At 34.5% G+C, this 15,533-nt stretch overlaps 1 protein-coding gene across 2 annotated transcripts in view; it reads left to right on the top strand.

Annotated features, from left to right (window-relative positions):
- The first annotated feature begins 234 nt into the window (after window positions 1-234).
- The window catches only part of LOC110115458, a 65,227-nt gene continuing 49,928 nt past the window's right edge, over window positions 235-15,533 (top strand). Inside the window, exons 1-2 of one of the 2 annotated variants that reach the window (XM_020848698.2) lie at window positions 235-461; window positions 548-743. In XM_020848698.2, the coding sequence (XP_020704357.1) occupies window positions 255-461; window positions 548-743 (403 nt within the window). In that variant the 5' untranslated portion in view covers window positions 235-254. Of the gene's footprint in view, window positions 462-547; window positions 744-15,533 lie in introns of those variants that run through there. The other variant, XM_020848699.2, reaches the window with a different exon arrangement.

The raw sequence follows: 15,533 nt of genomic DNA, 5'->3' as shown, positions 1-15,533 counted from the left end.
ATAATTACGATGCTAAAAATTTAAGGTAACTATTTAAATAGTTCTTGTGTGACATATATGTAATTTTTTTTGGACATTTAGGTCATTTAAGATAAATTAACACATATGACGCATACACAAAGACTCAAATTTAAGACATCTTAGTTGAATACTCTCAACCAACACGCCAAGTTGAGTTGTGGATATATATATATATGTAATTTATTGAGTTTAGCATTTGGTTTCCATTTTTGCCGCCCTGCGCACTCGCTCTCATGGAGCTAACACACCTACTCTCTAAGATCGCCAGCGAAGTCCGGCAATCCAATGCCGTCGACCTCAACTTCAAGGGCGGTGAAAAGGATGGAACATCTAAGGCCATCTCTTCCCTAAGCAAATCTCTTAACTCCGATGATAACTCCTCGACTGGGATTAGGGTTTTGGACGCGGCGCTCTCCCTTATGTGTCTGAAAACAACCGACGTGTTCTTCTCATCTCTCTCATTTTCCATTTAATTATTTTCCTGCCTCTTTGCGGACTCTCACAAGCATCTTTTTGGAATTTGCAGGTCTGCAGCGCTCGGATTGAGCGCCTCATCGAGACCATGATATCAGTGCTCTATTCTTCAGCTTCTTGCAAAATCTCGCGTTTAGGGAGGGAGGGTCCGGAATTATTGCAAGTTGGGAGCTCCATCTCCTTTGGAGATTGCGATGAAATTATGAGAATGGTCGCAGATGTGCTTGAAAGTCTTGAAGCAAACAAGGGTAATTGTTGTCATTGTATCTATTGTGGATATTTGATTCTTTGTGGCTGTTTTCCACTCTTGCTTGTACTTTTGATATGCACTGAATTACCTGAAGGACAGGTTAACTTTCTCTTTCTCAAAATAAGAGGTATAGTGTGGTGCCATTATACATGGTCAAAGAAATAGGGAAGAGACTCATACTTGTTACGTCAGTTACGATATTATAGAACGAGTTTTAGTTCCTTGACAATCTGAAGGTTGAAAATATAGGGACATCCTGATTTCTGCTATTAATAAACATAAATGGTGGATTGTATTACCTTATTGCTTGGCCTACGATCTAAGGTAATAAGCTATGTTGCACCGATACGAATACAACGACACAGATACGACACGATATGCATACGAGACACGTCAATTCTTAAAAATACAGGATACAGATATGGCGCGAACACGGCATTATAATTTATAAATCATACATAAAAATTAAGAAAAAAATTAAAGCATAATATTTAAAATTAAAAAAAAGCAACATCTTTTGTAGCATTATAGCTTATAATATCAAAATCCATCTCGGAAATGAGAGAACCTCGCTCGCAGCTGCGGAAGTAAATACGACGTGCCTTTTTTCAATTTTTTTTTTCCAATGGATACAAGTATCTGATATGCATGTCCTTTTGAAATTAAATAATATTTTAATTGGATACGACAAAGCCGTATCCGTTACGTATCAGTGCCATATCGGAGGCGTATTCGTGTATCAGTGTATCAGATACAACACGCCTTCATAAATAGGTCTATCGGTGCAACATAGGTAATAAGCTATTGAGGCTGGGATGGATTGATGATCAATTAGTTAGTTTTTCCACAACCTAAAACCCAAGCATAGTTTACTGGATTATTGTTAGAGAGTGATGGATGGTTTAATGATCTATGCCAAATAATAAAAAGATGCGTCGGTTAAGCCTAATTTAAAAAAAAGAAGAATCATAGAGCATTAACTTCTCTTTTGACCTTTTGTAAATGATGAGGTTATCCTTTGAGACAAGAAGTCTTAGAAAATCATAGATGGTCTTGAAGAAAGTTGCACCTTTTCAAAAAGGATGTTTACATTAAAAACCATTGAGTCATTGTTATTCCCTGCTCTAGATAGATATCTTCCTTTATCAGTCATTACAATAAGTGTACCATATCCATTTCTCTCCATTACAACCATTTCTTTTAATTATTTCCTTTTTTATGTCTGTAACGTTGTGCATATATTTATTATGCAAGAATAATGAAACAAATAACATTTACCTATCAACTCTCAAATTCCTTTTTCTCAATCAAACATGGTATTATTCTTATTAGTTACACCCACTGGCCTTTGATTGGCACCATAGTGCAGTTGTAAAAATTTCAATATGTTGCCTCCATTATGCAGCTTGTTAAAAATTTTCAATTTGTTTCCACAATTTGATTTTAATGTGATTTCAATGCAACTGCTAGAATTTCTTTGCCAATGTCTCGCTGGGCATAAATGTTTTTGCACTGTAGTGTGACAAGCCTTTTTTTTGGCGCTATTTTCAATGTGGCCTGCATTTTGGGTTTGTCACCAAAATGTTTCAAATCCAAAGTTTCTTGTTTTAGTGGTTAGCTCTATTTCATATGGAAGTATTTAATAGGCTATAGTTATTAGTTCATTTTCATCTTGGACCATTGATAAGGCGGAGAATTTTTCAAATGATTTAAATCCCATAATGCACTTTCTCAAATTCTACTTTGAGAAATTATTAAATAAGAGTTTCGAGGAAGCAAATTTCAAATATTATAATGAATATATGTTTGAAATGTATTATAAATTGATCTTCTAAAATGTAGGAGAATTATTTGTGAAAAAGATGCACAAGGCGAAGCTTTATGTTGAGATGAGATATTTATTAAGGTTTAGAGAGCTATAGTGGCATCAGAGCAGCTTAGTTAACAAATGATTTCTATAGAAATGTGAAGGTTTGGAGTATGGTAGATAATTGAGAAGTACTTAGACAGCAATGTACAAGAAGTAGATGTTCATGATTGTGATAGTTGTTTGTAGATTCACTTTTATGAGGCATACATGAAGTTGTGGAAGAGTGCATTAAGGACTAGAAGGTGTGTCCAAAGCATGGTTTTAACTTTTGATGGTTTCTGTTTAAATCGATCCAAAATACATTATTTTTTGTTTCAATTATTTTCAAGAGTTTTGGTAAATTTTATGATGTAACTCAATAATTTCACCCGAATTTCAAATAGTTTGAATGAAACTTCATTGAAGCTCTTGATTGTTCATCAAAATTCTACTAGAATTCTATTATTAAGGCTATATTATATTTTGAGAAAAGATTAAAATAGTCCCTAACTATTTGCAAGTGCCCAATTTAGTCCTAGTGTTTTGCATTGCCCCAATTTAGTCCATTGACTGTTGAAAATAGATTCAATTTGGCCTTGAGGCTTAAAATAATAGTTGAAGTTAACATCAAAGTTAAATGTGAGGGTATTTTAGGTAGTGCGATTGTATGTGAGATTATATTGCTTATGTTGCTCATTTTATCATTTAATAAATTATAATAAATATAAAAGTATAAAACTAAAATAAAAATTAACTTACTATATATAGCAAGGGTGAACACTTAGTAAAAGAATATTGTTAAGCAAAATTTAACTAGAAGATTATACAAACAACAACAAGCCTTTATCCCACTACGTGGGGTTGGCTACATGAATCATTTTTCTTCATTGTCATTTTAAAAATTAAATGCTCATTTAAATCTAATAAAGAAACGTTATTTCTAAAATTTTTCAAACAAGTCTTTTTAGGTCTACCTCAAGCTTTCTTAACATAATCCAAATTTAATACATCTACTCTCCTAACTAGGTCTTCGAAAGGAACTTTTATTTGATTCGGTGTAAGGATGCAGAGGAACATTTGGTCGTAGGAAAAATCGCGCCTATACTGAGGTGTACCGAGTTTTTTTGAAAAAACTCGGTACACCTCGGTATAGGCGCGATTTTGCCTACGACCGAATGTTCCTCTGCATCCGGTCGGAGGACGTAATAATTCTTCCTTCGAAAGACTGCCATTTTATGTGACCAAACCATCTAAGCTATGATGCACCGACACTCCACTTAAAGAGTGAATGCAGTGTCAGACATGGACATGCGTCCGACACGACATGGACACAAGTCCGACATGACATGGACACACGTCCGACACGATATGGACACACGTCCGACACGGCATGGACATGTGTCCGACACGACATGTAAACGTGTCTGTCACGCCATGGACATGTGTTCAACACGGCATTGGCGTGCCACATTTAAAAATATATTAAATTAAATCAAACACGCATGGCCCAATCATAGATTAAAAAAGCGTTCGAGGAGGACTCGTGCGTGTGCGCTTTTGCTGCGCTTTCACTACACTTTTGTTGCTCTTTTACTTTTCCTTTTTGCTGCTCTTTTGGTTTGTAATAACTATTTTGACCAAATTTTTGTTGTACTTTCACTGCGCTTTTTCTGCCCTTTTGCTGCACTTTCATTTTTGCTGCCCTTTTGTTGTGCTTTTACTTTATAATCAATTGTTTTGACCATCATAAACTTAATTTACTGCATTTTTGCTGCGCTTTTGTTGCATTTTCACTTTTGCTGCTTTTTTGTTGCTCTTTTGCTTTGTAATCAGTTGTAATTACGCTTAGACAAAGCGTCTCGATTCTTGATTTCGCCTTTTAAAATCTTGGTCCTAATATTTAATAATTAAATTAAAAAAAAGAAAATCTTTATGTATATGCGTATTCCCCCTAGCCCTAATTTTCGTTTGGGCGGCTTTCCTTCGTATTTGTCTAGGGCAAGTGAGGCGAGCTCCCGAAGCCAAACCGCGACCTGCAGCCGAACAGGTCTTCGCTTCCTTTGTCGTTTCTGCTTGCACCCGAGGCCAAACTGCGAGCAACCGAGCTAGTCTTCTCTTCCTTCGTCATTTTCGTGTGCCCCTGAGGCCAAATCGCGAGTAGCCGAGCAGGTCTTCCCTTTCCTTTGTTGTTTCCACGCCCACTCGAGGCCAAGGTGAGCATAAGTTTTCATCTTCTCCGTCCCCTACCTGTTCCTTCATCGTTTCTACGCACAACTGAAGCAAGCTGCGGCCAAACCTTGCATCTCTTCAAGTCCTGTAAGTGTATTTCGCCATTTCTTTTCTCCATTCACCATTTCTTCTCTTCATTTCTCAATGATTCAATGTATTAGTGATCGAAAGAGCAATTTATATTTTTTCTTTTGAAAGTTTGATTTAGTTTCCTTCATAGCTTTAGAAATGGTTATGCATTTTGATTTTATTCATATATAAAGTTATTTGAACAACTTTTGTATGTTACATTTCAAACCTTTAAGCAATCTTTTTAAGTATGAAGTTTGGGATGTAAGTAGTAGTTTAGAAAATTTGTTTCTCTTTGTCATCATCATAAGATTCTTTTTTAAAGACCCAAATCTTTCATGTCAAACTTTATTAAGATTTAAGATTTAAGAGTTGTATTCATAAACACATGATGCAATAGTTCTTTAATTTTTCTGGAACTTTGTTTGACAAATTTTAAATGTTTTACAATATGTCACCTAAATACCCAATTTATTAGGCCTTTAGTTCTTTAATTGTTCTTGAACTGTTTTTGGCAAATACCCAATTTATTAAGCCTTTATTTTTCAAATTCTACCTAGGGTTCTAGACCAAATACAAGCACCTGGAATGCAAGATGTGGTTGAATAGAGATAGTGCTATTTATTCTTTGTGGGATTTGTGTATAAATTTTTTTCATCCTTTGTGTCAGCCAATTTCGTAGGGTTTGTAAAATGAGTTTTAGTGCTGGTGGGAGTGGTTGAAAAGAGCCATATGTAGAAACTGATAAGCCATTATGGAATCATGTTACCAAGTTAGGAAAAATATTTGAAGGAGGAGGGAATGTGTTATTCAAATGCAATTATTGTGGTGACCCTTACAAAAGATCATATTATAGGGTGAAAGCACATCTACTTAAGATTGCGGGCCATGGAATTTTTATATATTATATTAAAAAAATTATCATGTCGTGTCCTTGTTGTACTCGTGTCCAATATTTTTAAAAAATACCGTGTTCCGTGCTCGTGTCGTGTCGTGTCCGTGTCGGTGCATCATAGTATCTAAGGTAACTCTCTCTAATCTGATCTTCCACTGGCGCTACTCCAACCTTTTCATGTATATGCTTGTTATGTATCTTGTTTCTAAGAGTAATGCCACTCATCCACCAGAGTATCCTCATCTCTGCAACACTTAACTTAATATTATATTTATCTTTAATGGCCAACATTCTGCACCATAAAGCATTGCAGGTCCCACCACCATCGTATATAATTTTCTTTTTTTAAAATCAAAGATGAATGCAAAGTCTCTTTACTTATTAATTCGCGTTGACCATTTGAACTTAATTCTTGAAGATGCAAATCATCTTGTGAACCTGCATTGTATTGTATGTCTTCTTCAATTTGAAGTGTTTGAGCAAGAAGAGTTTCTGTGATTTTTTCTTTCTTTTTAGCATAAATTCTTCTATTATGAACACCTTGTTTACATTTACTACAATGGAGGGTCATAGTTGAATTTCTTAAGCTTCTTCTTTGTGAGTTGTTTAGTTGCTCATATGGAGCACTTCTTATTAACTTTGGTGTGTAGGCCCCTTAGGTTTATTGTACATTAGTGGTAATAGATATTCTCTGTTACTTCTAGGCCATTCATGAGGCTTGTGAATATGCATACTATTATATTAAGAAGTTCTAATACAGTTATTCACTGAGTATTGGCTGTGAACAAAATTCTCATGGTGAAGCTCGATCGCATGCCGAAAATCTTGCTTGCGCCCCCTGACTTCATCTTTGTTGGAGGCCGTGTTTCGTCGCTTGCACAATTGTAGAATCCCACTCGCAGTCCTCCAAGATGTTGATTTGCTGCTTGCATGCACAGTAAAAAGCTCTAATTGCTTACTTGTTGCTTGTCGGTTATTGTCGTATGTTGCTCGTTTATTTTTGCTGCATGTTGCTTCAATGACTCGACTCTCTCAATTGTAATGCTACAATCCTTTGCCGCTTGATCTGACACTCACATGAGAGGGTTCTGAAACAGGATGAGTCGTGACTTAAAAAAAAATGAAATTTAAATATTTTTTACTAAAGTGCCCCTTGTACATTATGCAAAATGGGAGGTCTAAAATATTTTTATCTTTAAAATAACATAAATTCTTTATTTTTCATTATCAAATAACATATTCATTTTCGTTTTTCATTTTGTATAGGAGCATCATCTAAATGTACCAATAAATGTTCAATCATTTTTATTTCCTTTCCTTTTCCTTTTTCATTTAACGTGCATGGTTACGTTGCTTCCCCAGTTAGTACCATACGAGGGTGAACTTCTGTAATTTGCTGTTTGCATACATATTCCTTTTCCCTTTTTTATTTATGCTTTCATTTACATATTAGAAATTTATTTCATGATTCTTTACATATATCTTTGCGAGTATTTCAAATATATATATAATCTTTCACATATACATATATATTTATCTATCATAATAATCATATACATCCTTATTGTCAATTTTTCATTACACATACATTTGAATTAACATTATCTTGCACGTAATAGCAATCAACTATAAGTAAACAAATATAAAAAGCATTACATTTAGAATTTAAATAAAATAAGATAATGAAAATTTTATAAATAATTATAATTACCAACTTTAATTGCTTATGTACTTTAATTCCTTTCAAATAATTGGTCTCAGAGATAGCCTTCCTTAATGCAACCTAAAATTACACATCCAATTATATAACTATTACCATCTTTAATTTTTATTAATTTCTCATAAAAAATTTTCAAATACAATCTTACCTCAAATCCCTTTTTGAAGTTGAGATTCACCACCAGTTTTCTTCTCCGTATTAGGCGATCACTTATTATTTCATCAATTAATGAAAATCAAAATAATAAATATGAATGTAAATGATAATTAGATTACTTACCCGTTCCTCTGTTGCTAGAAAATGGAAGAACTTCAAATTCTAAATTATCATTTCCTCTTCTTCTTACTGTTTTTAACATTTCAATTTATGAAAATTATCCTACACTTGAATTCACATCAATCGACATTAAATTTCTAAAATTTGAAATAAATAAATCTTAAATTAAAGGTAATTACATTCGAATACCTTGTTGATGTTCTTCTAATTTCCTTCTCTTTCCTCTCTAATGTCTTCCTCTTTCTCTTCAAATTTTCTTTCTTTACCTTTAGAGAAGATATTCCCCTGCTAATTATATAAAATATCACATAAGGATTTATACAAAAATGGAAAATTGACGAACATAACTTCTTTGTTCTTCTTCCTCTCATTCACTGTCTTTTCTCCCGAGTTTTGCTTCTTTAGTGATAATGAGCAAAGAGGGGGAAGTTATTTTTCGTGAGAAGTCATCTATTTTCATTCCCGAACTCAAATCTTCGCTCGGAATCTAAGATCGTCACTTCCAGCCATGCCTACGCTTGCGTGCAGTCCACCTGGGCCACAGATATGCTCGGTTCAGTCTCTTTGTTTCGTTCGCTATTTTAAGAGGTCCACTATTTTAAGAGATATCCGGTTCAGATGAACCGGATAGGTTCGTTTCTTAGAAAAATAGGTTGGATAATGCTAACTAGGATATTGGGATAAAGGTAATTGTGATGATATTGTTCTTTCTCAAATTATCAAATCTTGTACTGTTCACCATAGAAATGATATTATGTTTGATATTTATTCGATGACCTCTGAAGATATTCTCTTGTAACGTTGTTTGTGTTCCCTACACCAAATCTATGCATTATCCAGATTACAAATAAGCTCAAGTGCTATTTGGTCTTCTTGTTAATCATCATTTTATCTGGGATTTTGCTTGAATAGACTATCCGTGTTGGGAAGTAGCGTGCAGGCTTTATTATCTTACTCAAACATCCTCCCTTCTACCTTGAAGGCCATACCGGATGTCCTTTAGTAGAAACAACTTGTGATCCTTACAATACCATAATGCTAAATATTGCTCCGTGACCACTCTTATTAACTGGCATTTATTGGTAGATAAATGACCATACTTGTTATTTGATACCATTAAAATTTCCCGCAAAAAACCTTTGATATTTTATTTTTTTGTGATAATTGGGGTCCTCCCTGACCAATGCAATTTTCCGGCATCACATGATTCTTAGCCGTTCTAGATGATTTCTCTTGCACATTGTTTTTTCTTCTGCAGTTCAAACTATAAACCATAAGTTTGTTAAATGATTTACCTCTTGTAGGATCCAATCAAACGAATTAGTAAACAACTTCATAATCCCAGTGCTATGGAATTTCTTTGCATTGAAATGCAAGATTAGATTCTTGAGATAGTGGAATCTTACTTGAATGTAATTGTGTCTGCAATCAACAACTGGAATGGGGCTGTTGAATGCTATTATTTGCATATTATTTCAAAACTGTTCATGAATTTCTTACTAAAGTTCTGCTATTTAATTTAGGGTTTGCATGTATATTATCAACAATTTATTTGATAATTCAGTTAGCAAGTAGCAAGAATGAAAGCTCTTTATGAATTGCTTCATCAATGGATACCTTTGTGCTCCAATTCACATGATTTTCAATGCCTTTGTTTACTATTGAGGGGCTATTTATTTGTTTGTTTGTAAAATACATATATTATAGGAATATAGAGTTGTTGGAATGTATGTAGTTAGAAACATGAGTTTTTTGGTTGGATGCAAATCAAATGCATTGAAACTAAACAAATAGAGACGACATTGTACTTGAAGATGTAATTATTGCACGTTATGTAGTTGATAAGATTTATGCTATACAACTAATGATGACTTAGGAGAATATGCATAGCATCCATGGGAAGGACATCAAATGAAATATTGCTTTTTATAACTAATGAATTGGATCGGAACTAGACAACACTTAGTAATATATATGGATGCTTGTTTCATCCATATCACATGCAAAAGAATTGGATTTTTCTCTTATGTAAGCTCCTTTAAAGGTATCATTCATGTTACTATCACCATTTATGACTAATATGTACCTTATGTCCTTATACAGTGCATACAATCAAAATCAGTTATTGTGTTTTTAAATCTCAAAAGTGGATGAGTGTAACAGCTCAAACTCTTAACCATTGAGATATTATTCGCTTTGGCTTAAGGGCCTCATGGTTTTGTCCTGTTAGTGTAACTTCCAAGGAGATCACCCATCCCAGGATTTCTCTAGGATGAACACGCTTAACTACAAAGTTTCTTAATGAAATATCAACAATTATACCAAAAGATGCCGGGATGTTTAAGAGTTTAGCTTCTTTTACTTAAGGGGTAAGTAACTGACGTTCTTGTCAGCTTCTTTATCCCAAAATCATCCACTAGACAGATATGATTCTAGATGTGACCCATACAAGTTCAAGTGGTGACTTCCGCCATGTATCACTTTGTTCTATACGTGGTTCAAGAGGTAGCTTCCATGGTGTAGCACTTTGTCTTATATAACACTTAGTTCTCATCTTCTAACTGGTGTATTCCTCTAATATCATTTGTAACAGTCAAAACTTTTAACTATCGAGATATTGTCTTCTATGACCTAAGAGCCTCATAGCTTTGTTCTGTTGATGTAACTTCCTAGGAGGTTACTCATCCTAGGATTTCTTCGGGATGAGCACGCTTAAATGCGAACAATTATACCAAACGGCGCATCGATGTTTAAAAGTTTAGCTTCTTTTATTCAAGGGGTTTCATAAATGAGAATATAAAATGTATCTCATAACATGTAACTATGAAGGGTTGTCATCAAGAACCAAAGTAATATCATCAACCAAAAGCTCATTATCGATCATATCTCAAACTCGGCTTCTTTTTGGGTCAATGAAGTTAGGCTTCTTTTGATCTATCAAAACTTTTATTTGAGGGAATTGTTCCATAGCATAATTTTTCTGGTAGCACGTTAAATAAGCTATAGTTGAAGTAGAGGGCCCATCTCTTGCAATGTATTGCAATGGTCTCGACTAAAGCTTGGGAACTGGGCTAACAAGAACAAATGCTTCAAAAATCTTTTCATATCTATGTCGAACAAGTGCCAAACATGACATATTTTCCACTAGTTCCGACACTTATCAAACATGCTATAAATTGTGTCTACTATATTTTATTCCAAAATTAGAGTTGACCACAATTATGTGATGCCTCAACATGGCCAAAAAATGCATCGACATAGATTGGACACACATAAACTATCCTTTAATAAAATTTCAATTCAGGTGGACGATCATTGGGTGTCTTTGTGCTATGTTTCTTGGGTAAAATTAAAGATATATCAATGCGTTCATATTTTGTGTCGTTATTTTTAAGAGTAGATTTTCATGGTGTGTGATTTTTTTATGGATTATGGCATTGTTCTTAGGTAATGCAATGTTAAGATCATGTATAATAATTAATGCTATTGTTGTTGTGTTCTTCAGGAATATGTGCACTTAATGAAATTTTGAAATGTAATTGTAATTAAACTAACATAGTTTTTCTTTTGTTGATCCTTAATTTTTTTTTTGTGATGCATATAATATTACCTTATTGTGTATTGCCTTTTGTTAATAAATATTTACATTGGGTGTCTTGATTACGCATTTTGTATTAATGATTAAAAAAACATTATATTCATGGTGTGTCATTCTTGCATTTCATGGTTTTGTTGTCTCGTTGTCTCTGTATTGTGCTCATGTCTCATGTCACTTTCCACACTTCATAGGGAGTAAGTCTTTGCTTATTTGGCCGTGCAGGACCAGTAGTCACTTTGGATCGGAGGTTTCCAACCTGACTTAGTTTATCATGCCAGTCTTGAGGAAAATTAACAACACACCTTGGTACTCTAGTTCTCTTAGAGAACTTAGTTTTTGTGTTAATTTCGCTGCATTAAGTTTTAGAATTATATATTATGTATTTTTTGTTTTGTCTGAATGTGTTGAAATCAGGGATTTGAGAGGGAAAATCATAATTTTATTATACAACATCATCCCTATTTATAGATCTATACAAGAGGTCTTACTATGGAAACAAATAACTACATAATAATGAATAATTGTTGTGATATAATCATTTCTAAATTGGATGTCTAGCTATGGAAGGTACTAAATGTGAGTCAAGAGAGCTTCCCACGGATCTCTATCCTAAGCCGTTGGATTCATACAGGAACTAGGGGCTGAGATTTGACACTCCCCCTCAAGCTAGAGAATATAGATAGTCATTCTAAGCTTGACAATCATTTTGAGAAAGGTAGAGCTGTCTAATCTTTTGGTAAGGATATTTATAAGTTGATCTTTAAATGATATATGGTTGATACATATTAGACTATGGTCTAATTTTTCTTTAATAAAGTGTCTGTCCACTTTTATGTGCTTGGTTCTGTCATACTGGACTGGATTGTGGGCTATGCTGATTACTGATTTGTTGTCACAATGTAGCTTCATGGGATCGTTCCACTTGATCTTTAGGTCTTTTAGAATCACCTTGATCCATAGTAACTCACATATTTCTAGGGCCATATCTCTATATTCTGCTTCTGCCCTTAATCGTACAACCACATTTTGTTTCTTGCTTCTCTATGTAACTCGGTGCCCTCTAAGAAATGTGCAGTATTCAGAGGTAGATCTTCTGTCTATTAGTGATCCTGTATAATCAACGTCAGTGTATGCTTCTAGGGTTATTCCGTGATCTCTTCTAAATAGAATCCATTTCCCTGAGTTTCCCTTAAGGTAATGTAGTATTTTATGTAATGCTTGCATATGTGTTTGTTTTGGATTTTGCATAAACTGATTGACCATACTTACAACAAATATCTGGTTTAGTCTGGGAAAGATAGATCAATTTTCCCACAAGTCTCTGGTGGTATGCACCCTTGTCTACATTTAGATTTTCTTTAGTTTACCCCCATTTGAGATTTGGTTCTACTAGTGTTGGTGTTGGCTTACATGTTAGTTTTCCTAGCTCTTTCAAAAGATCTTTAACGTATTTTTGCAGTGTGATGAAGATTCCTCTGCTGGAGTAAGCTACTTCAATTTCAAAAAAATATTTTAGCATACCAAGTTCTTTGATATCATATTCCTTGGTTAGATTTTTTCGTAGACATTCTCCTTTTCATTACTCCCAGTCAAGATAATGTCATCCACATACATTAATAGTATTGTAACTTCTCATGTGTAGGAGTGTTTAAAAAATAGTTTATGATCCCCTTAACTTTGTTTATACCCATTAAGAAGCATGAATTTAGAGAACCTTCGAAACCAGGCTCTTGGTGATTGTTTGAGCCCATATAGAGCCATTTTCAGTTTGCACACCTTGTAACCTCCAAAATTTTTCTTAAATCCTGGTGATATTTCCATAAATATCTCTTCTTTCAATTCCTCATGTAGGAATGTATTTGTTATGTCAACTGCTATTGAGAATGAGATTCTGACAGTGTTCATCTTGGCTACGGGTGGAAAGGTTTCCTGGTAGTCAATGCCATATGTATGAGTTTACCCTTTCGCCACTAGTCTTGTCTTGTTTCTTTTTAGTGTACCATCAGCTTTGTATTTTACAGAGAACACCCATTAACAGCCGACTGATTTTTTTTCCTATCGGTTGGTTGATGATCTCCCATGTGTTATTCTTTTCTAGGGCTTGCATTTCATATTTCATTATATTTTTCTAATTTTCATCGGATAAGACCTCAGAAATATCATTAGGAATATAAATATCATCTGGTGTAATCAGGAAGTTTTTGTACAGGGAGGAAAAATTATTGAATGATATAGAGTTGGTTATAGGATATTAGGGAGGTGGTGAGCTTACCTTATTTTCAGGGGATGATTCAAATTCTTTGATCTGCTTCGAAGCACAATTTGAACTTGTACGCCTGGAGTATACATTCTCAAATCTAAGGATAGTTTTGTCTTCAGCTTCCCTATTTTGAATTTCAGGAGGGCCAAGCATATTTTCATCATATTCCTCTTTTTCAGTCTCCCCCTAATGGTGAGATTTGGTAAAGTAGGAATTTTGTTCATCAAAAGTGACATTTTTGGATACACATGTTTTCTTTGTAGGGGATGATGACACTTGTAACATTTTTTGGTGGCAGAGTATCCAATGAAGATATATTTGAGTGCCCTTGGATCTAGTTTTCCTCTGTTCTAGTTGTGAATGTGAACATAAGCAGTGCACCCAAAGATTCTGGGTGTAAGGTTATTATGTGTTCAAAACTCGAGGTAAAAGGAGGACAAAATATTCATTGGAGCTTTCAGCCCCAAGGTTTTTGAAGGTAATCGATTTATGAGGTAAGTGACAGTTAGGAGGGTTTCCCCCCAGTAGGATTTTGGTTTATTGTGGTGGAGTTGGAATGCACGAGTGGAGGCTAGGAGGTGACCATTTTTTCTTTTTGCAACATCATTTTGTTGTGGGGTGTGAATGCATGACTCGTGGATGATACCTTTACTCTGAAAATAGGAGTATAGGGTTTGTTTGAAGTAGTCTTTGGCCTTGTCAGAACGAAATTTCTTTATTTTAACCTCGATTGATTCTAGATCATGGTGTAAAAAATTGGAAGAATGATATTAACGTCAAATTTATTTTTAAGATGATATATCCAAGATACTCGAGTACAATCATCAATGAAAGATACAAACTAGCAAGCCGCAGAGATGTTGGGGATCTTTGAGGCTCCTCATATGTTACTATAAATGAGATAGAAGGGAGTATCACATCTCTTATTCTTGTTTGGAAAAGAGGTTCTTTTATATTTGATTAATTCACAAGTTTCACAATGAAAATTTTTATTTTTCAATTTATGAAAAGGTTTTGGATACATATGTTTCATGATCTCTAATGATGGATGTCCTAACCTGAAGTGATTAAGCCCTCGTTTGGTTCCCCTGGACTTTTTTTTTTCGTTTTTAAATAGAGGTATTAGAATGGAAATGCATAATTTTTTTCTTCTCGGTTCGACAAAAATACAGAGTTGTAGCAAAAGGTATTTTGAAAAAGTCGCGTAAATAAACATTAAATTAATAATTTTTTCACCGATTAAAATGGAAACTGAGAAATTACGACGAACCAAACGAGGCTTAAGCTAGATAGTAGATTTCTTGTCAACTAGGGATAACATAGAGTAGCTATTTTTAGATTTGTTCAGCTCTTCCAAGTAGTACAGTCCAGCTCTCTCCTTAGCAAATCCAATCGTCTTCCCCAATTACTGGTTCTGAAATAAGGAAAAGGTTGGTTTAAATAATGCTTGACAATTATGGTCATTGGTAAGTTTTTGTATGGATAATTGTGGTACATGGAGCACATTTTTTAGAGTGAGGGGTGAGGATAAGGGTATGCCTTCTTGGCCTTCTATTGTGTCAAAAGAACCATCAACAATGATGATTTTCTTGTCTATTGGGCAAGGATCATAATTGATGAAGTGAGTAGTGGAGTTTGTAATGTGATATGTGACTGCTGAGTCAATGATCCATACTCCTTTTAAATGATCATTGTTTAAAATTGCGTAATATGAGGCTCTCCTTGAGGCCCGCCTCTACGCAATTTCATTGAAAAATGCCTTGAGGCTTACTCCTCGAATATTTTTATGAGGCTTGCGCCTCAACTTGGCTGAGGTTTGCCTTAAGAAGCGCCTCACCTCGTTGGTGTGAGGCGGTACGCCTCACCCTACTTATATATGTTTTTTATTAAAA

Source organism: Dendrobium catenatum, unplaced genomic scaffold (genome assembly GCF_001605985.2).
Source record: "Dendrobium catenatum unplaced genomic scaffold, ASM160598v2 fragScaff_scaffold_1483, whole genome shotgun sequence".
NCBI lineage: Eukaryota > Viridiplantae > Streptophyta > Magnoliopsida > Asparagales > Orchidaceae > Dendrobium > Dendrobium catenatum.
This window is presented reverse-complemented; position numbering and strand designations above follow the sequence as displayed.